This window comes from Chionomys nivalis, chromosome 2, assembly GCF_950005125.1.
Source record: "Chionomys nivalis chromosome 2, mChiNiv1.1, whole genome shotgun sequence".
Classification (NCBI taxonomy): Eukaryota; Metazoa; Chordata; class Mammalia; order Rodentia; family Cricetidae; genus Chionomys; species Chionomys nivalis.
In genome coordinates this window covers 13,133,457-13,156,031 of record NC_080087.1, presented here as the reverse complement: position 1 = coordinate 13,156,031, position 22,575 = coordinate 13,133,457, and the positions used below count along the sequence as shown (strand labels likewise).

Below are 22,575 nucleotides of genomic sequence, written 5' to 3'. Positions count from 1 at the left end.
CCTGCAGGGTGGCTGCCCTTTGAGCGCATCCCCATCCATTTCCAGTTGAGTTCCACTGACATCGGTTTGCCAGGACTGTCTCCCTGCACCCCACTCATCTCATCCCCTTTGGTCTGTATTCTAATTCTTTTGGTGGTGTGGGGTGGTGGGGTGTACCTTCCCCTCTTTTACTCTAACTTGGATACTTTTTATATTGAGTTAGATATTGTGATGGTAGCATAAGCATCTTGTTTGGATTGTTCCATAGTGATGGACTGGGGTGTAAATAGGCTCTTCCTTTGTTCAGAGCACTTTGCCAGTGTCTGCCTGTGTTTATCCTATCAGCCTTGTGATGGAATGAGACAGGTCGAGAGTAGTGATATTGGGAGATCTATATGCTTGAAGTTGCTTACTGTAATGCTGCATGGAGTAATGGAGGAACGAAAGCAGCATAAATGCACATCAGTGGGGGGATGGCTGCAGGTAATGCTGTGCTGTGATGCACATCAGTGGGGAGCAGCTAGATTAGGATGTCTATGCTGTGCTGTGATGCTCATCAGTCTGGAGCGGCTAGATTAGGATGGCTGCAGGTAATGCTATGCTGTGATGCACATCAGTGGGGAGCGGCTAGATTAGGATGGCTGCAGGTAATGCTATGCTGTGATGCACATCAGTGGGGAGCGGCTAGATTAGGATGGCTGCAGGTAATGCTGTGCTGTAGTCACACTTGCATAACGAGACATGAGCCACTGTGAAAAAGCGGAAAACCAGCTCAGTACAGAAAGGGTTTCTCCTGTGTCTAAAGGAAGACTGATGGAAATGCTTATTCGTGATTTGGACTCAGTGGGAAACTGAGGAAAGATGGATTATTTCTTAAAAATAGCACAGTACCCCCTGTGGAGGAAGGGGAGTCTAAGAAGGATGCTACTTCCTCTTTCCTATTCATCTCTGTGTCTTTTGAAGTCATGCCACGGAAGTCACTTCTGCTCTCTGCCCTTGCTCTCCCCTCCCTTTCCCAGTGCTAAATGACGAGTGGCTTGTGTACTTGGCCTTGGCACTAGGCCTTAGCGCAGCTTTTCATGTACACTAAGGTAAGTGGGATCCCGCTGCGTTCCAGCTGACCTGGCCTCATGCTGTGGTATGGCAACAAAGGGAGTGGCCCCTCTCAGGCTGCGACTATCTGACACCTCAGAGGATGTTTCTGAGCCTGTGCACATGGCCCTGCCATGCTCTTTTCAGTGTTTCAGTTTTTCCAATTACTTTTGATTCATGATACGAAGGCGGCTCAGACCAGAGCCTGTCATTAAGTCCGTGGGTGAGATGTGGGTGCATTCACAGATGGTGAACCACTCTCCAGTGCTTGGTTCCTGTGCGCCAGGGAACTGTCACGATATGGTGTTGTTTTGAAGAGCTGACTTTTTATATGATTGACAGATAAATTTAATGAGTGTTCATGTGTATGCTGGCTAAAGCTTATAAATAACCAAAGATTGGGCAAGGTTGTTTTCAAATATGAATCTGTGCTTTAAAAATATAAAATATAATGCTAAATGTATTTTTCTGATATTGACATTATCTTTTTATTGCTTATTAAAGTATGTTTAGTTACTTGAGGTAAAAGCGAGTACGTGTTACAGACTAGCAGTTTTTTTTTTTTTGGTTTTTCGAGACAGGGTTTCTCTGTGGCTTTGGAGCCTGTCCTGGAACTAGCTCTTGTAGACCAGGCTGGTCTCGAACTCACAGAGATCCGCCTGCCTCTGCCTCCCGAGTGCTGGGATTAAAGGCGTGCGCCACCACCGCCCGGCAGACTAGCAGTTTTGAAGCTCAAGTGAGTTATGGGATCTTTGGAGCCTTCCTGTGTAGCCCTGGCTGGTTTTGAACTCTCAATCCCCTGCCTCAGCTTCCAGAATGCTGGGATTCCACACCCAGCTTGTCTATTATAGACCGTGTGGTTCCTCTGCACATGACCCTTAGGGGTTGGCTGTTCCAGACTAGAACTCCTACCCACTCCCTGTGCTCCTGCAGTTCAGTCCTCACACTCAAATCCCACCTATGGCAGAACAAACTCTCGCCAGCCATTCTTAAGAAATTGGATTTTGGTTTTATTTACAACTGTATTTAATAATTGAAGGTTTCTGTGGTTGAGAATAGTACATAAAATTTTGGTAGAATCTAATGATTTTGAACATTTGCAGCCTCAAGAGTAAATTGCAAGGCCATAACATTTTCTGATTGTGTTCAGCTGTGGCCTTCTTGCTGCTTGTTTTAGGGGTACTGTCTGATGCACGCACTGTGGCTGTCTTTTTCAAGCCCTTTAAGAAGCAGTTTGTTTGCTATAGAGAGAAGCTAGCAGCATCAAAGCTGGTTGAAGAAGGGTGACTTCCCAGACAGCCCTGCTGGTGTGCTGTGGAGAAGCAGGCCTGCTCATGTCCTTGGCTATTGTGAGGCCGTCCTGTAACCCTGCATCTTCTTTGGAGCAGAGTGAAGGCCCCTGAATGAGGCCTTGTGTCCACTTGACTTGAAATTTCTGCTTGTTAATCTCAGAGACCTGTGGGGTACCTAGCAGGGCATCTCTGTGACAAGTGGAGACCTCCATCTGCGGGAAGCTTGGTTTTGGGGGTGGAAGGTAGGGTGGTAGTAATCCTCCAACTCTTGATCAGCCCCCACAAGCCAAAATGCCGCCCTCTGAAGGCCACCAGATTGCAGAGCTGTGGCTTCCAGGGTTGCATGGCGATTGGGTTGCAGGTGTCACACCACCGTCATGGTGTGGTCCCCAGTCAACCCAGGCAGCTGCAGCGGAATCTGTGCTGAAGAGACTAAGGCCTTGGTCTGGTGCAGCTTATTATTTGTGTTGGAGATTTCTGTAGGAGTCTGTGGAATGCTGTTTTCAGGCATGAGCCTTTATTTTAGAGCCAGTTGAAAGGCAGTTTACACTGACCCTTGGCTGGTGCTGGCTGGTGAAATCCAGTTTGTATGGCTCATGGACTTTCCAGTACCCAGCTCTTTCTTGGCTTAAGAAGCCAAGGAATTTGCAGTGTATTCTGTGTGAACGTGGGGTGGGGCAGTGGGCGAGTTTTAGAGAGTTTTACTAATGAACATTTTCCATGTAATATTTAATAAAATAGAATTTGTATGTGGTTCTTTAATGCCTATTTGAACTGACAGAGAAGGGGAGGGAGTTTTATTTGGTGATAGTAGTTTCCCTTCTTATTTTCCCTCTCCCATCAGAAACTGGTTCTTCAGCTTCCAGAGCCAAGGGAGCAGCTAGCTATGGGGTAGGCCCTTAGCCTCTGGCCTCGCTGCAGATCAAGTGTCCGTGTAGTAGCTGTGCTGAAAAGCCGAGCAGTGTATTCAGTAGCCACCATCTGCTCTGCAGGGTCTGTGCGGTGGGGGAGTACCTGCATTGTGGGTTATTTTAGCAGAATGCCTCGCCTGCATCCTGAGTTTCTTAGCTCTTGACAGGTGTTTTGTTCCCCACTTTTTTTTTTCTTTTTTCTTTTCTTGTTCTTTAATGTGGTTTTTTAAAAACTGTGCCACATGGGCTCGTGGGTTTTCATAGCTGGGTATTATTGGTTTTCTGGGAACTCATACCATTCTGTGTTTAGGAGGGCATTTTAACATCCAGTTGTTAATAATATTTTAATGAATGATTTTTTTTAGTTGAAATAGTATTTGACCCAAATCATAGTTCAGTATACAAGTGTGGCAGCTCACCCCTGTAATTCCAGTTCTTGGGAGGCTGAAGTGGGAATATCATCACAGACCCAAGGCCAGCCTTGGCTAGGAGTGAGATCTCCTCTCACCCTCCTGCTCTAGGAACAGTCAGGCAGTACAGCCCACTGTTGGACTAAGGAATGCAGTGAGCTCGTGGCTGTGGTTTGCTCTCTGGCTCAGCTCACCTCTGTTCCACAAAGCTCAGCTCCGTCTGTGCCGTCGCCTATTGAGTGAGCCTGTTATTTATATTTACTTATGTCATTGATTAACTACTATTTTTGCTTTTGATAAAGTATCAAATGATGGCTGTCACATGTTTAAATGTTGCCCAAAATGTAGCATTACTTGATGTTCAATCATGATCAGTTTTTGTGTCTTTTTGTTTCCTATATGAAGCTTCACACTCAGAGATACTGGTGAATGACTGTGTGTTTATGTTTGTTTAGGACATGTCTCAGGAAGGCTATGGAAGTAGATCTCAGCCTCCTCTGGCCGCCGGAAAATCCAACCACGAAGACTTGAATTTAATCCAACAGGAAAGACCATCGAGTTTACCAGTAAGACATTACTGTGCTGATTGGAAAACATAATGAGTTTGAAAACAAGGATTGATTTGTCTGTTCTCTTTTATATTACAGGGAGAGGTGTATAGGTTTCAGGTTTATTTAAGAATTATTAACTTTTAGGCTCCTTTCTTGAGAGTTTTGGCTAAGACTGTTTTGTTTGTAGCGTTTTTGGCAGGTCAGACGCCACTGTTGGAAGGTCTCACCTGACTGGCTCGCTTTGTGTGCACAAAGGAATTTCTGTTGATTACTGAGCTTCTTTTATCTTGCTGAATTGTGGTAGTGACACAGAATGAAAGTGTCAGTGCCAGAATTGAAACATAAAGAAATTCCTGCTTTCCAGAAGGTACAGTGATGTTAGTAATTTGAATTTTTCCTGGGACTTTATATAGAGAAGTTTCTCCCAAAGAAAGTAATTTAGTTGAAATTTGGCAAAGCAGCTTGTGTAGTGCCTACACCAACAGCTCGTGTGGTGAGGGGCTGTGTGCGCTGCCGGCAGTGGCTGCAGTGTGGCGTGTGTCAGGATGATGTTCATGGACAGCTCATCTGGACTCAATTTACTCTGGGATAGAGAACCCATTTGAATGAAGGTTTCTGTATTAAGTACGCGAATAAACCTATAAAACAGTCTTTACGTTATTTTCCTGTTAACGTATTTTGATCTCAAGCATTATTGTTGCTGTTAAATTTCTGTTACAGTTTGTTTAAAACTGAAATTTAGGAGAACCATGATTTTAACTTGAACTGTAACTTTGCACTAAGTAAAATTCAATATGTTCTTTTTAAATATTGGAGAAGCAGCTTTGGTAATGGATGTAGAACATGGCAGGCTATATACATGCCATGCCCACTACAATTGGCTCTGTACCCTTGGAAAAGAAGGTATATAATGGCTAGAAGGCACACACTGCCTTTGAGTCTGCTGGGCATGGCTATGAAACACGGCTTGTATAGGTTTTGTTTCTGTGAGGGGAGGATGAGTCTTAGAGAAAAGTCTCTTGTTGTTAAGCTGCCTTGGACCATGTATTGGTTAGTTCATGTTTTTTTGCAGGAATGAGAAAGGCAGTGGGTTTTGTGTTTGTGTTAGAGGCTTTTAAAAGCAATTAAAGTGAGTGTGTGGAACGGGGACGACACGCGCCTGTGACAGATGCAGCATTGGCCAAGGAATCAAAGTTAAGTCACAGAAGGCAGGGTCCAGTGGATCCCACACACTTGGTTTTAGGCTGATTTTGTAGTTCTGCCATGGTGCTGTGAAGCAGGTTGGAGAATGTCCCATAAACACATAGCAGCTTTCTGCATGGCCGTGTGCATTGCTTTCTTCATGGTTGCTTACAAGCTTGACCATCACTGACGTACACGTCTCATGGGTATTCATATGTTTACAAGCTTGACCATCACTGATGTACACGTCTCATAGGTATTCAGATGGGTGTCTAATGCTCCGTTAATCCTATGGCACAAGTGGGGATTTTTTCAAAATCCTTATGTATATATCTATATGTCTTTATCTATGTAGATATAAAGAAGACATATAATATATGACTTATTACTCACTTATGATTACCTTGCCTACTTCCAAAGAGTATTTCAGGCTATTTCAGTATTTCAGAGAGCATTTCACCCCATCCAGTTCTTTTTATGGGGCTGTTAAAAAAAGAAATATCTACACTGGCATTTTCTTTCTGTTTTTGTTGCTGTTTTGTTTTGAAATTCAGAGGCTGATAGATTCGTACTTAAATCACATTTTTCTGTGTGTTTTTTTTTTTCCTTCTTGCTTGTTTTTAAGAGAACAGAACTTCCAGGTTTTATAGCAAGTCTGTATGCATATGGATTACACAAGGCTGCTATGCCTAAGCCATCCAATCTGTTGGGGTAGAAACTGGCTTTATTTAAGTGAACTGTGGTGCACTATTTTTCTTCTGCAGGGCTCCACATACATAAACAATCTCTATATGGAGTTTACAAATATGTTTTTGTTTATATTGCTGCTTTGTAAGTTGTACATAATTAAGGTAATTATGGCTTCAGGGAACACTTGGTATTCTGTTACAGTCTTGATGCATGCATTTGTGCAGTGTGACTTAAATACTGTAGCCGCTGGCCTGGCGAGGCTGGTGTTGTAGGATTGTGAAGCTGCATTAGTTATGCCCGAGTTTGTTATCAGGCCCCTTGGGGGTTATCACTCAGGCTATGCCTTCCTGCCTTAATGTTGTCAATTTTCTTTCTCCTTTAAGAGACACTGTAATCCCTGGTTTGGGGACTTTATAAGCCTTAATTGAGCTTTAAAAGTGTAATATAATGATTCTAGTGTATGATTTTTTTTAAGTCTGCCTGATACATACATACATACATACATACGTACGTACGTACGTACGTACGTGCGTGCGTGCGTGCGTGCGTGCGTGCGTGTGTGTGTGTGTGTGTACAAGCAGGCAAAAAGCAAAAGCTTCCTTCTTCCATGGTCTTTTATGTTGGCTGCCACCAGAAGGAGTGGCCCAGATCTCAAATGATCCAGATTTAGTTGGGTCTTCCTAGCTTAAATAATCCAATCAAGAAAAATCCCTCAAGTGTGCCCAGATGCTTTGGTTTTAGTTAATTCCAAATATAGTCAGGTTGAGAGCCAACATTAGCCAACTGCCTGGGTCTCACTATTTAACCCTTATCAGTCAGGAACTCACTATGCAGACCAGGCAAGCCTTGAACTCACAGAGACCTGCCTGCCTGCCTCTTCCTCTGCCTCTAGCACACTGTGATTAATGTGTGGACCACCACACTTAGCGGAGGTAGTTTTTTTTTCCTTTTTGTTTGTTTCGCTTTTTTGAGACAAGATTTCTCTGTGTAGCCCTGGCTGCCCTGAAACTCACTCTGTAGACCAAGCTGACCGTGAACTCAGAGATCCAGTCTACTTGCTTTTGCCTCCCAAGTGCTGGGATTAAAGATTTGTACCACACCCAGTGGTGGTTACTTCTTAATGCTGTTTGCACATAATGGGATAGATGATACATTTTTCTGTGACCTCATTTCTCCTTTAGAATATTTGTTAGATAATTAGTCAACTTTTTACAGTCCACTCTTCATCTTTAATAGAATCCCAAGACTGCCTTCTTTTCAGGCTTGCCTGCCTGCCTGCCTGCCTGCCTGCCTGCCTGCCTGCCTGCCTGCCTGCCTGTCTGTCTGTATAGGTCATTTGGTTCCCGATGATTTCAGTTGCAGATGCCCTTAGGTTTTTCAGCTGGTTTAGCCAGAGCCTCACGTTATCCCAGAATGCAAAGGGCTGATAAATTCATACTTGTTCTCTTGTCTTGGGCCGTGACCAGTAATATTTACTTTTTACTTTAATGGACTAACTCTAAGCTCAGAACAAATCTCCCCTTGCAGTGTCCACTTATTTCTGTAGCTCTTAATCATCCAGATTTCTTCTAGCTGACATATGTGAGTTTATATATCTTGGCATTTCCATTATTGATAGATCTTGACATATAGCACGTGATATAAAAATTAACCTGAAGCACTCCCTACCATTAGGACAACATCGTTTAGCATTTGAGTCTAGTTTGTGGTTTTCTTTGCTTCTGATATTGACAGTAAATGAAGCAAGCATACAAGCATACAAGGGAAGACACAGTGGAATGTCAGCTGTGCAAACCCTGGAGTTTATATTCCCCCTTTGTTTGCAAACCTTGGGTATATCTCAATTTGTAGTCTCATATAACTCCCACAGTATGACCAAGTACATGTTTCCTGGGGTTTCCATGACACTGGCAGTCATTTCATAAAGAGAAGGCAAACTAGAGCTACCGAGTGTTTTATTCAGTCTCTTGTGACATTTGCTAGTACCTTTATTATAGTTGTTTTTATGATTGACCTGACTCCTTGGTTTAGACTAGGATCTTTTAATGGTATGTACTGTTTTATTTAGCAAGTATTTTGCTAATAGTATATGTAAAAAGTCTGTAAAGCTGAACCCTGGTCTTAAACTGTTAATTTAACAACTTGGGGAGCTTTCACATGTTATTGAATTGGCCTCAGGAAAGCCTGTGTCTTCTATAGGCTAATAACACTAAATGATGGCATAGCCGTGATAGCTACTTTGGAAAAACCTTGTCAGTCTCAAAACCATTTTGTTTTTCAAATGACAGCTTGCTTTTATCTTGATTATCTTGAATTTCAAGGAAAGAAGTGGACAATTTGGATAATTAAGCAAACGGTAGCATGAAAGCATTCTTTTATTAGTTATAAATATTTTTTTGCTTGTAAAAAGGTAGCTGTCAGAAACGCTAATCATTGTAATTTCATTCAATATAGTACAGTACATATGTTCTTAGTAAAGTACTAATGAATATATAAAAGGGAGTAATCAAAAAAGGAATGTTTTGTTTTCCCTTCAACAAAACGATGCGCTTTTTCCTGGTCATGGAAAGCCATGTATATGCCCCGGTTTGAAAAGAACTACTTCACTGTGCTTGTTCCAGAAAACCCCAGGTTTACTCTGTAGATGGGGGTCCTGATTATGTTTACCCAAAGCCAGCATGACTTTCCTGTTCTGATAGATAATACTGGGGAAGGGCTGCCGGAAGGACAGTGGGGGTGGCTTTAGAAATACTGGCTATTTTGGAAGGTCCATCAAGTCATTTAAACACTATTTCTGACCCCACTTTCCTCAAGCAGAAAAAGCTGATTGACATACACAGTTTGAATTTTTTGGAGTCATCCAAATAGTGCCACTTTTGAGAGGAAGTGGGTGCCCAGTGCTGGTGGTTCTTAGAAGTAGAGGTGCTGCCGGGTGGTGGTGGCACACGCCTTTAATCCCAGCACTCGGGAGGCAGAGGCAGGCGGATCTCTGGGAGTTCAAGGCCAGCCTGGTCCACAAGAGCTAGTTCCGGGACGGGCATCAAAGCTACAGAGAAACCCTGTCTCGAAAATCAAAAAAAAAAAAAAAAAAAAAAAAAAAAGAAGTAGAGGTGCTAAACAGGATATTAGATGTCTTCAAGAGAACATTGGAAACCTATTATTATAAAATATATATATCCTTTGGGGATTATGTATCAGTATGAGTGTTTTGCTTTTAAGGAAACAGTCTCTGGCTTTGCTGTGTTTGTTTTAGTGTTTAATAACGTTAGTGGTGGGGCCATGCATTTGGAGAACATGAACGTCAGTGTCATCTTAACGGTGCATTTACAGTCTGTGGATTTGGTAATTTAGCTCCTCTGAATGATTGGAACCAGTGGAGGAAGGAGAAGCAGTTTTCCTACCTGGATTCTGATCTCCAACTTCTTAACCCAGCCCTCAGACTGTCTTAACCTGTTGGCAGATTTCTGCCAAACTTAAATCTACCAGACGAATGGCTGTCGGGTGAACTCTTTCGAACGTTTTTTATTTTTCGCTTGAACTTGATTCAAATAGTTGTCATGCAAAGGTTAAGAGTGTAGCTGTCTCTATTGATTGATCCTTCTCAAATCATTCTAAATGCTTAAAAGATTGCAAGTTAATGAAAGAGAAATCTCCTTTGCCTCCATGCAGCTGAGTTCAAACATGGATATGGTCTTGGTGTGGCATCAACTCTTTGTTCAGCGTTCTAAGTGTCAGACTTTGGGATTGCAGTGTCCACAGTAGGCATCTTACAAGGCAGGTGCCCATGGGCAGGTGGGAGGCCTCCCGAGGTAGGTGGGGGCCTCCTGAGCAGGTAGGGGCTCCCGGAGGCAGATGGGAGCCCTCTGTGAAAGTAGATGTCCCCTAGGAGTGCTCTCTTCAGTGTGGTTTCTCTGCCATGACAGCCTTTGCAGAAATTGGTCGTCCTGACCAATTTCAAACTGAAGGTACAAACATAGTTCTGATGTCCGAGGAAGTTGTAAACGGAGAGCTCAATACTTAAATATCTTACGTACTACTGGTGTTGGTCTGGAACTTAATTTTAAAGAGATATCAGTTGTTTTGGGATGAAAGGAACATGCAGAGGACCTGCTTTTCAGAAAAAGACTGACTAATGTTTAGTTTTCGACTGGATTTTTTTTACAATGTCATGTTTTTCCTGGAGAGGTTGAATGTGTGCCACCCAGAGCAGGACTTCTCAGAAGAACAGCAAGCAGAAAAGGTGCCCCGTGGCATGTTTCCTGGGTTTCCATGGCATTGGCAGTCATTTCAGAAAGAGAAGGCAGACTAGAGCAAGGTGGGGAGACGCGTGCATGTCTTCTTTCTTCCAAAATAGTCTGCCACTTAAATATTTATTCTCTAAATGAAAATCCAATAAAACTTTAACAGTTTGGACTTTTTCCAGGGAAAGAAAAGCCTAAATATAATGGAAAGCTTGAATAAATGAATATTTCAGAAGAACCGTAGCTTGCCTTTAAAGCACTCGAATGTTTGTGCACACAGTGTTTCCTAATTGACCTCTTCAATCCCAGTAAAACAAATGGTTATTTCTTTAACTTTAATTTTATTTACTTAGTTTGGGACTGAACCCAGAGCCTTGTTCCTGCTAGGCTGACTCTGTCACCAAGCTGAACTCATCGCCTAAAGTGGGGAATTTGAAACTCGGAGTAGCCAAGACATTTACTTAGGGACAGTGAATTAATGTTCAAGATTTTGTTTCAGTTTTCAAAATTTGAACTAAGTTTGTCCTCTGCGAACTTTGTCATCTCATATCCTGTAGATTTCCTTTTAGCACAAGAGGGAGATGAATTCCGGCCCATTCTGTATGACAGTCAATTAGTTCCTAGGAAGTTGATGGAGGGCTGCTAAGGAGTTCTGTAAAAATCAGAGACCAACAAGAGCCGGAACATAACTGATTTGCAGGATATTGGTTTTGATAATAGAAGGATAATGGTGATCTATAGTTGATAAATGAGGCTCATTAAGAGAAGGGATGATAAATGCTTATGCTCCTGGTTAATAGAGAAGTCAGCACACAAATGTGACCCAGCATCCAGCTTCCAGATGACCTGGGTGGGGTCGTGGAGCATGTCTCTGTAGCATGTCCTGACTATCCAGGACGTAGGCATGTCCCAGGTTCACCCCAGATATCGCCAAGCCAGCATGCCTGTTGTCTGCTTCTCCGGCCAGTAGGTGGAACCTGGGGGGGGGGGGGGCAGGAACTTTGGGCATCAGCAAGCCTGAAGGTGTGATGTAGGCTGCTGTGTTCCTGAGCATGCTCACAGAGCCCCAGCTTGGGCAAGTGTGCAGATCCTCAGAATACCTGACTGTGGTTGTTTTCACTGCTTGTGTGAGGATCCTTGATTCTCACGACCCCACAGCCTGTCCTGCTGTCTGGGTGTTGGCCAGAGTACCCACAGGGTGAACCCACATCTCTTCATGTGGTCCCTCCCTCAGCACTGCCTTCAGACCAGGGGTCCTTGGCCACCAGGAGGCAGCAGGAGTGCCTTGCTGCATATTATCCTGCTATACTCGGAAATGGCTTTTTAATTTACAGATTTTCACTTTGCAGGCGGCAGGAAGGCTCACGTCTATTTCCTGTAACGAGGTGCCGTGACCAGCAGGCCCTCACCAGTAGCACTTGTGAACAGGTTACTTGGTTTTTATGTTTCTTTAGGCCTAGGAATAACTATTTTTAATATCAACTGTCATTTTAAGAGTTAGAATAAATACATGTATAGAAGGTTTTTCCAAACCGAAATTTTCTACTCTTCTGTCAATAATGCAGGACTTTAGAGGTGTCTCTCTCTTTCTCACATCTTTTTCTTTAGCCTTCTCCAAATTGTTGTAGAATAAGTGAATGGTCTTGTTTTCCTTTGTTTGGGTCAAGAAATTTTAGCTGAAAATTGTTACTGAGTGAAAGAAGATTATTGACTCAACAAGCCTTCAATTTTCCATGAATAACACTCCCACCCTAGCTTCGGGAACACGCCGCGCACGCATTCTATTTTAAAATACAGACTGTAATTTAAAACAGGCAGTCGGATGCCCCACTGAACTTTGTTTAAGCCTGGAATAAAAGAGAGAGAAAAGCTTTAAGCCACAAAAAAGTGGCTAAGCTTCCTCAACTGCTTTTCTTCAGAATGCATCCACTCTGTTGAAAACAAGCTTGCAGGTACTGCTGTCGGGCCGTGCCGCAGGTCTGCCTTGTTTTACCCGGTTTGAGGCTCTGGTGTGTACATCTTTTCATTTGTTTCATCATTCGCCTGTGAATCCTTCTAAATGTTCACAAGCATCCGTGGGCACTTGTCAGTGTGCTTGTGTTTGCACACATTGTACAAGGTCTGTGCATGTGTGGATATCATTGCTAATTTTAAAAAGTAATGTCAGCATTCATTTATTACACGATAGCTAATATTGTGTTGGTGTTCTGCAGTGATAGTTCTCAGAGTCTCTGGTCCTTACACTGAACAATGCGAGTGTGAGCTGTTGTCCTGTTGACTCCTCAAACCTGCAGAGTGGTTGTGTGGGAGTGCTATGCATCGTCCGCCCCTTCTCCAGCTTACCCTGACTTGTACGGAAGGCACATGCTCTGACCCAGGGAACATGCTTGTGCCAGGAGTCAATGGCAGCTCAGCTCGGCCCAGGGACCTTGGCTCAGCTCTGGTCTTAGTAACCCCTTCCATCCCAGTGTGAGTGACCATGGTTTCCCTCTCCGTACACTGATGCTGTAGACTGAGCTACCACAGGGCATCCTGTAGCTCTTTCATTGTCTGCTGTGGGCCTCTTCTGTTAGTATTTAAGGAGAAGACAGCCGAGATGAGCTCCAGGCGAGTGGAGTGAGCTTGCAGGCATCCATCCCTCTGCTGTGGCTCCTGATGACCAGCATGCCATTTGCTTCTGTGAGGGGAAATGTGAATTTATTTAGGAATTTTGGCCAGCAGAGAGCCAGAGACCTTATTTTCACCTCCTATCACAACAGACATCTAGCGATTCTAAAGCCCCCCCACCCTTGGGTGATCATTGTGGGAGTCTTGTGCTTGCATACAGGGAAGTCTAGGTAAAGGAGACTACCTCATAGAGAGCGGAGAAGTGAGCGTGCGTGCCGGCTGTCTTCCCTGCTGCCTACAGAGCGGAAAGTAGACAAACAGCCAAGAGCAGGCTGAGGGGCTCACATCTAACATGTGTGGTGTGGAGGCCAAAGGGGAGCCAGTAGATAGCATTGTGAACCAAGGCAGTGGTGCTGCATTTGACCTCAACTTCCTGCTAGAGCCTCTCTGAACTTTTCCTTTGGTTTCTGACATTGCCAGGTTCATTACATGTTCCATTTAAAGGTTACTTAAATAAATGCTTTCTATTTTACAAAGGTTTTATTATGTGTATGTACTTATGTGTGAGGATATATGCATGTGGATACAGTGCCCGTGGAGTTCAGAAAGACCATCGGAGCCCTGGAGTGGGCGTTAGAGCAGTTTTAAAGCACCCGGTGTGTGAGCTGGGAACCATTCTTGGGTCTTCTGCAAGTGCTGTGTTAATGCCTCGTGTTTCTGTCTCTCTCCCCACCCTTTCCTCTCTCCTTCCCTCTTGCACCCCACCATCCTTTCTTCCTCTGCACTCCCCTTTTTTTTCTTTGGTTTTGATTTGGGTAGTGCCGTCAGTGTGTTTCCGTTTTTTTTTTTCTTACCTTACTCTAATTTTTGCTTTCCGGGTGTGTGTTGAGCAGTGACACAGAGAGTATCCTCCATGAAGTAGGCCAGAGCGAGTGAGTCAGTCTACCAAGGGAAGGGTAACAGCTTCCTGCTGCCTCCAAGCCTCTCCCCTCCTTCTCTTGTGGGGTCCCACATAAAGAGTCCGCTGATAAGAACAGGGGTCTCCCCTGTCTTGTTTTCCACTACTGCTGTTGGCAGCCGAGGAGCTATGCCAGCTCCCCTCATGACAGGGTGTCTGGTTGATCTTTTGTAGTCCCCTGCACTGGAGCAAGCTGGCTTAGGAATAGTAAATCTACACCCATTGACTCCTGTTTTCAAAAGTCTCATACCTAAGTGCAAGTTTCAGACCATGAGTAGTGGAAGCTGCTAGGAAAAGAAGAATCAGTGCCGCAGAAGGTCTTTGACAGCGTGCTGAAGTATAGGGATATGGGCTGTAAAGATGCCTCCCCACAGCCATCCTCCATTTTCCTACCGTTGGAAAACGCCGCACTTTCCGCAAACCTAGGTAAGTAAACTGTAAGATGCCTTCTGCTTCACAAAGCCTCCATTTTCTTTTTGGGGGTGTTTCTTTTTCTTTTCTTTTGTTTTGTTTTTTTTCTTTCTTTTTTTTTTTTGAGACAAGGTCTTAGAGATAGAAATTGATATTGAAAGGATGACAGCATTAACTGTACCTTGAATTTCATTTGAATTCATGGAGGCAATATAGAGAATGTTAGAATAGATTGTATATAAGCAACTCAGTAGAACATAATGGAGTATTCTTAACATTACCTTGGCCAAAGGCAGTAGCTAGCTCAGTCAGCCTCAAAAATAAGTGAAGCCGAGGGCTGGGCAGATGCAGTTGGTGAAATCCTTGCCATTCAAGTATGAGGAGTGAAATTTGATTTCTAGTTCTGCATAAGAGAGCCAGGAGCCTCCCTGTGACCCCAGAGCCAGGGAGGCAGACAGGAGCACCCCTGTGACCCCAGAGCCAGGGAGGCAGACAGGAGCATCCCTGTGGCTTGTTGACCAGGCAGTCTAGCTGGTCTGGACAAGGTCTGGGTTCATAAATTGAGGTGGGAGGTGGAATATAATTGAGGATATCTGGCATCAACCTCTGACTTCTACATGCATGTGCATCCTCATACATGTACGCACGTAGATGCAAATTCATGCACATATGTGCACACACACACAAGAAGTAAGTGAAGCTGTCAGTCTTTCAGTTTGGCGTCGTGGATTGTCTCATTGACTTTGTAACACTAAGAAATGTTTCTCTCTTGAGCAGACATAGATTCCTTTGTATTGCTTTATTTGATATACTTTTGATTGATTTTTTTTTTTTTTTTGTGCCTATTTTGGCAGAGACTTTCTTAATTTAATTTGTTTCAGTTGCCCCTTCCCTGACCAAGTCCTGTGAAAGACATTCCTGGAGAGATTTTTCTTGACTCTGAAGGGTGTCTTGAGCTAGCTCCATGGTAAGCATTTCCTCATCTGAGGTGTACAGGGTCCTAGGTTAGCTCTCCAGCCCTCCCTCTACCGGTTTCTTCATTCTGTGCTAAGTCATTTTTCTCCCTATGTAAAGAGGGAGTTCTTTCGTTAGCGGTATAAAGTTTTGGTTTTAGTAGTATTTATTTAAGTGCTGTTTTATGAGCTAAAGCTTGAACATATTATAGTCCCCAAAGACAATTAACAAAGCAAAACAGGATTAATAATAACAAGTTTACATGTGTGCATTTTATGTATTTAATTTGATTCAGATTTTGTCTCTTTTGAGCTCAAATTTCCAGATGTGGAAATAGAAAGTTGCCCGTGGTTGAAGCCTTATGAGTGGAGTCACTTAGAGTCAGCGGCTTGCTCTCTCTGCCTGGCAGCTCCTCCTGGCACCCATGTGACACATGCCAGCATGTGGTGCCCTGTCAGCTTTCACACTCAAAACTGGGGTCACCTCCTTTGAAGTAATTTTTGCCCAAATGTTTTCTTAGTTACTGTTCTTAGGCTTTTCTTTGTATCCCTGAATGTTGACGTCTTCAATTAGGGCAAAGGCTCTCTTTGAAAAATTAAATTACATTTGACAATCAGTTACTGATTGCCTCTTATTCCTAAATGAGTGTATTAGATATAAGAATAATAAAATAATATAAATGAAAGTTTAGTTTCTGATTCACAGTTTAGTATTTTATTTTGGTACAGTGTCTCGCTGTGTAGTCCAGGCCCACTGGAAGTGCACGATGACCTCCTGCCTCAACTTCTCTACTGTTGAAAGTACAGCATGTGCCACCATGCCCTCTTAGTGCTTGTTTTATATCGCGACTCCTCTGCTGTGAGAAGTCAGGGGCACCGCCCCTGAGGACTCCTGTCCTCTACATCCTCTAACCTGTTCTCTCCTCTCACCTTTCGTGAGCCATCTACATGTAGTTCTAGAATTCTCCTTTAGCCCGTGTAATTTCACGAGTGTCTCACTGTTTTATAAACGTCTTGGCATTCTGCGAGCAGCGGCTGCACCACCACTCTTCCTGTAGCCTTCCATTCTAGACGTGAGTGCAGTGTCATTGGGGGGAAGGCCACCCTGTGCGGAGAACGCACCCCTTGCTTGGGTGGTAGAGTAGCTCCTGTACAGCTTTCTCGACTGACTTCCCACAAATTTACTTATTTTTATTATTTGCTTGGCTTTTTAAGGTTAAAGACAAGTTATTAAATTCTTAGCCATCCTTGATGCATCCTGGTCAATTAGGGGTTAATAATTTTTAAGTGTGTGTCAGCTGGTCTTAGAGATGCTGACTGTAGTTCCAGCTCCTGTGGATTCTGCAGTAGAAGGATTGTTTAAGCCCAGGAGTTCAAAACCAACTTGGCCAGTACATAGTTACAGTTGACAGAGCGCACACACAGATAACTGTCAGGGTAACGGCCTGGAAACTCCATCTTTCACCCTGTGTATGTGTGTGCAATACCCTGGAATACCACACTCTCGCTGAGTTCCCAGAGCCCGGAGTTGGTAACTCAGCCGCTCTTTCCTGGGAGCAGGAGCCGCTCTGCAGGAGACCACCTGAGGCCACTAGTCCTTGACTGCATGGGCTAACCCAGCACTAAGACCCTGTGGATAGCCCTGCGAATTCTGCTGGGGCTCTTCATTCTGATTTTTGTTCACACAGAAGAAAACAGAGATGAGACAATAGAAAATAAATATTACTTTATAATAAAATAAAATTGCCAAGAAATTGGACATTTTGGGGTTTGTTAAACTACCAGAATCAAGTTCTGGTGGGTAGGGATCACTGATAGAGGCAGAATCCGTTGTAACCTAGCTCTAACAAAGTGCAGCTGTGGTTTGGACAGTGGAGATGCCCTGTGCTCCGGCATGGATGTCACAGCTGCTGTGCCCTGGGTTCACCCTTAACTCATGTTCTCTACCTTGTGGTGATATCGGTGAGTTTAAAGTATCGCCTAAAAGAAGCGTCAGTAAATGGGAAGAACTGCTTGGCTTGTGGTGTAAGAGTGGGCCTTCAGTAAACTTCCTAGATGGTCCAGAGCTTGTGGATTTCAGTAGTTGGTGCCATGTTACCATAGTGTCTGTCTTGAGAGCTGTGATGATGGCAGGGCTGTAGGGTCAGCCTGAGATGGGAAGTCAAGGCCTAGCTCCGTGCACTTTTAAGTTAGATGCCCAATGGTAACCCTTAATTTAAAACGCTCTGTGGAGGCAGTGCGGTAGCAAAGGACTGTAATCCCAGCACTTGAGAGGGATCAGGAGAGGCTAAGACTTCAGAGCCAGCCTGGGCTACATAGTAAGGTCAAAGTTAGTCCAGTCTATATAAAATCCCATCTTAAAAGTTAAAAAAAATATACTATGTATATATGTGTGCATACATGTATATGTGTGTGCATGTAGTAAGCCCCTGTGCACATATACATGCTTATACATATTTATGCATATATATACATTTGGGGTGAGATTGGGAAGTTATCAATAATTTATTAAACAGTAACCACTTATTTGGTCTCTGCTCTTTTATCCCAGTTGTTCGAATGAAATTAAATAAAGAATAAAGACATTGCCTTGGGGTGTTTATGGGACCCACACCTTAGGATTTCTCCTGTTTCTCAGTGCTGCTCCATCACTTTTAGTTATCCGTGGTTAACCCCAAGGTCCTGTGAAAATTCTTGGGGGAGATTACAGAGGAAATGAACTTAGACAAATACATTTCACTTTTCTTCTGTTTTTGTTTTTTCAGTGGCCACCTGTGTCACCCCGTGTCACGATCAGCTCATCTCTACTTGAGTTTATCTAACAATTAACGTCCACTGTAGCGGCCAGGCGTGTCAAGCAGGAGGAATGCGTTTCCCCCCTGTGATGAGTGTGCAGTTCTATTGCAGTGTGACCCGGAGTCTGACTTACTCTTCAGACATTCAGAATCCTCTCCTTACAGGAGTCTATAAAGGTTTTTGGATGGAGAATTTTTCTTGCTTTTTTCCCCCTGAGAATTAGAGAGAAATTTGTTTGTTTTTATGGGAATCAGTGGTCACTTTTAATGGAGAGCCAGCCACCCCGGTGTGGGAGAACAGCTTATCTCCTGGGGTGTTTGAGTTTGGGATGGGTAACCCTTGTGCTTCTGTAAGGACTTGAGTTGACTTAAAGTCAAAAGTTCATATTAACAAAAGCTGTTCTAATAATTGCAGCCTGTCCAGGAAGAAAAGCAAGAGAAGCAAATGAGCCAGGCTGATGTAGTCACCACCAGTGGCTGTCAAATTTAAGGCTGTGTTCCTACTACCACGGCAGCGAGGGAAAGTTGAAGTTGTATAATTCTTAATAAAAAAGTAAACACTTTATTTCTCAGTGAACTTGATCTTATGTGATTTTGTAGAAGGAAATGTTCTGTAGAAACAAAATATTCCTGTGAAAATAATGAAAATGATATCAGAATAGAGGCTTGTTAATACACTTCTAAAAATGGTGATTCCATGGGATTTGGAAAGAGACTGTGAGGCCCAAGTTAGACCTTGTCACCTAAATGAATGAAAAACGGACTATTTTTTCTAGACTTTTTTTGTATTTTCAAGACTGGGTTCCTCTGTAGCTTTGGAGCCTGACCTGGAATTAGCTCTTGTAGAACAGGCTGGCTTCAAATATGACTTTTCTTTTGAGATAGGTGTGAAGCGATTATTCTTTGTAATTTGACATTTTCTGTTGTGTTTCTGTGGGAGAAACTGGCCTATCCCTTGGTTATAAAATTGGTGGGGCAATGGCGGCTAGCCCTTGACGGGTGATCGGTGCCGTCCGTCGTCTGGCACATGTGTGGTAAGATGCGCGCTGGTTTTGTGCACCTCAAGACTGGGCGCGTTGTCAGGCCCGGATCTTTCGAGGAGAATTGACGGAGACTCGGCTGGCCTAACTCCCATCTCCACCCTGAGGAGAAGTCCAGGTATTATTGTAGCACTGACCCTTTACAAGAGAGGTTTGGGTGCCTGCCAGTGACCCAGCCCGGATAAAGAATAGCAACCATGCTTTGAAACCATAGTTCTTTCTCTTGGGTGGAGGCCTGGGCTGTTTTTCCAGTCTGTGAAAGGGGCGACTCTTGGCCGATTTTTTTTTTTAAAGAAAACTAACTTTTAAGATTAGAACTGTACAACAGAAAGCGAATTATCACACACTGTTTATTCTTATAGACAGTAGCATTATAATGAATCTGTCTTTGTTTATTGGCCCATCTTAATTATTTGTTACTAACTTCAAGTAAAAGAAAATCCCACTGTTTCTTTTTAAAGACTTTTCGGGATGACTTCAGCTCCGACATAATTCTTCTGGATTTCCATGACCACACTTGTCCAGAACTTGGTGCTTTTTCAGTTCGGGGCCTCTTCCTTTTAGTATGGTTCAGCGAGTGACTTCTGGGCCAGCCTTGTTTTTAAAGAGCCCACAACTTATATCCTGGCAGCTCAGTGAGCCTGCCTTTCCCTGGAGAGAAAAGCAGCTGGGGTAGGGCAGGTGTTCCCCCAAGCTCAGGGAGATGGGTGCAGGCCCCGCTCCTGGACTGGAGCAGTCTCAGGCACACAGGGTAGTGGGCGTGGAGGCGGCTTTGCAAGTCCTGGAACAGAGCAGGTCCTTGGTCACTCCTGCTTTGACCAAGAAAAGGAGGTGGGAGAAACTGTGTTTTCTCCTGGGAGCCAGGCAGAAGCTAGGCAGAAGGCTGTCCTGTGAATCGAGTCTTCCCTGTTGACTTCTGGCTTTACTCCCACCGTCCCCTGGTGTACTTGAGTAACAGGTCTTCCCCCAGGAATATGAGACTGTGGTACGGTCTGCCCCATAACCTTCCTGGATATTTTTATAATTTATCATCAGCTGACACTGCCTGGGTAGAATATTCTTACCACTCCCTCTGGCTGCTGGAAGTCTGAAATTACATCTTTGTCTTTGAAGTCAGGCATACTGTTAGCGTTGCTATGGTGACAGGGTGGGTAATGGCCTTAGCAGACAGGGGATTGGTACTTAGCATTTAAATGCTGCTGTACACAAGGCCTTGCTTTTTAGAGCGGTTACTGAAGTCTTCCCTTTTAGTAAATGTTTAAAAATTACATTTTTACATGGTCTTACTAGATTAATAGTCATGGTTTATTTCGTTTTAACTGCAAGGATAAAAGCATTATTCCATTAAATGGGTAGCTTTTTTCCTCTCTTCTGCTTTATGCATTATTAACACAAGCTTTCCTGTTTTGCTTGTAACATTTTATAGGCTTTTTCAAACACGCAGTCAGATTTGCTCTGTTGCTCCTTTAGTTTTTGGATTAACCCATTATCTGCTTGATCCTTCACAATCTCAGAGGGAACAAAGTTCCAACCAACTAAGCTTTAAAATCTTGAGTAAAGTTTTTTAGATTTTTGCTTTTTTTTTTTTTTTTTTTTTAAAAAGCTGTGTTTGCAGTGTTGATGATTGGCTGTTCTGGTGAGTTGTAGCAGTAACCTGATTTGAGAATGCGCTTATTGTGAGACCTCCCTGAGTGCCTGTGTGTCCCCCACTCTCACAGGAGTGTTTGCAGGAGGAAAGCGCAGTGCTCTGGGGAGAACAGGGCTTTCTGAGAGGTTTCAGTCAATGTACCTTTAGAAGTAATATCTTTGACTTATTAAATTTGTGTAGGGATTGAGCATGTGCTTATACATGTATATGTGTACACCTCTAGGATTTTAGATTGCTGACTACTTTGTTATGGCAAATGATGTTTTTTTTTTAAGCTCCAGGTACCCAAGTTTCTGCTTGCTTGATGTATAAATTGCTCCTAACACCGCAGCTTCATGACATAGAATGTCACAGGGTGAGATGTTTTACTTAGGTAATTTAAGTTAGTTAGGGGATCCATCTTTATATTAGCTTGCTGATTCTTTGAATCTGAGTTCTATCTCTGCCATTCTCACCCATGCAAAACAAATCAAAACCCATCTTCTACATGAGGGTTGTTCCAAGCATTTGAAGATTTTTCCTTTTCCCCCCACAAGGCTATTAACTATCATCCCCTTTGTATGTTTCCAGTCCCCTCCATCACCTTTACACACCCGTTTGCTTAAATAAAACAGGTTCATTGTGTTTCCCAGATTGGGCTTGAATTTGGGGGCTCAGGCTCTTGTGCCTCACTCTCATACTGTGAGTGGGACTCCCCTCGTCCTCCACCACAGTCACCTTCCCCTGGGCTCTTGACTCGGATTCGCTTCTGTCTAAGCCCCTCCAGGTTTGACGCCTGTAGCCAGACTGAATATTGGAGACCTGTTAGGGTACACATTCAGAAAGTGAGTGGCCCAGCTGCTCTTTCCCACCCTGTTCTCTAGAGACACTGCTCTTAGGCTGTGCCCCGTACTGTCCCAGAACTCAATTGGGGTGTTCTCGATGACACACTGGTTTGTACAGGACATCATTCAAAATCTTGCTCATAAGTGTTAAGATCCCGAAACTGATGCCTATTGTATTTAGTGTGGTACCTCAATTTGTGGCTTTTGTGAATCACATCTCATAATAAGAGTTATAGTAAGAACTGTCAACGCTGGCTCCTGATAGCTATCCAGGTGTAGTAAGTCTGGAGTTGCTGTGTGTTCCAGGTGTAGTAAGTCTGGGGTTGGCTGTGTGTTCCAGGTGTAGTAAGTCTGGAGTTGCTGTGTGTTCCAGGTGTAGTAAGTCTGGAGTTGCTATGTGTTCCAGGTGTAGTAAGTCTGGGGTGGCTTTGTGTTCCAGGTGTAGTAAGTCTGGGGTTGCTGTGTGTTCCAGGTGTAGTAAGTCTGGGGTTGCTGTGTGTTCCAGGTGTAGTAAGTCTGGGGTTGGCTGTGTGTTCCAGGTGTACATTACCCACTGGAGTTGGCATTGTGTTCCAGGTGTAGTAAGTCTGGGGTTGGCTGTGTGTTCCAAGTGTAGTAAGTCTGGGGTTGGCTGTGTGTTCCAGGTGTGCATTACCCACTGGAGTTGGCTTTGTGTTCCAGGTGTAGTAAGTCTGGGGTTGGCTGTGTGTTCCGGGTGTTTGTTACCAGTCAGCTCAGCACAGTCCTAAGAGACTTTACCCATCTGGGAATCCCAAACACAGCAGGTTGTACCTGGCATCTGTGTGTGTTATGTAGGCTGTTTCTGTGGATTACACATGACTTTCCCAATGAGACAAGTATGAGGATTAATAATTAAAAGTTAAATGTAATTTGTGGTTGAGACAACCGTACCCTCACCAAACTTTATTTTCTCGGTGAGAGAAGAAAGCCCGATGTTTCCAGTTCATTGATGTTATGGCATTGAGGAATA

The 22,575-nt window shown here is 43.7% G+C and overlaps 1 protein-coding gene across 4 annotated transcripts in view; it reads left to right on the top strand.

Annotated features, from left to right (window-relative positions):
* Arid1b (AT-rich interaction domain 1B) overlaps positions 1–22,575 on the top strand; it is a 357,367-nt gene that overhangs the window by 134,470 nt on the left and 200,322 nt on the right. For all 4 annotated transcript variants that reach the window (XM_057757693.1, XM_057757703.1, XM_057757684.1 and 1 more), the window contains exon 4: positions 4,140–4,250. In XM_057757693.1, coding sequence (XP_057613676.1) covers positions 4,140–4,250 — 111 coding nt within the window. The remainder of the gene's footprint in view (positions 1–4,139; positions 4,251–22,575) is intronic.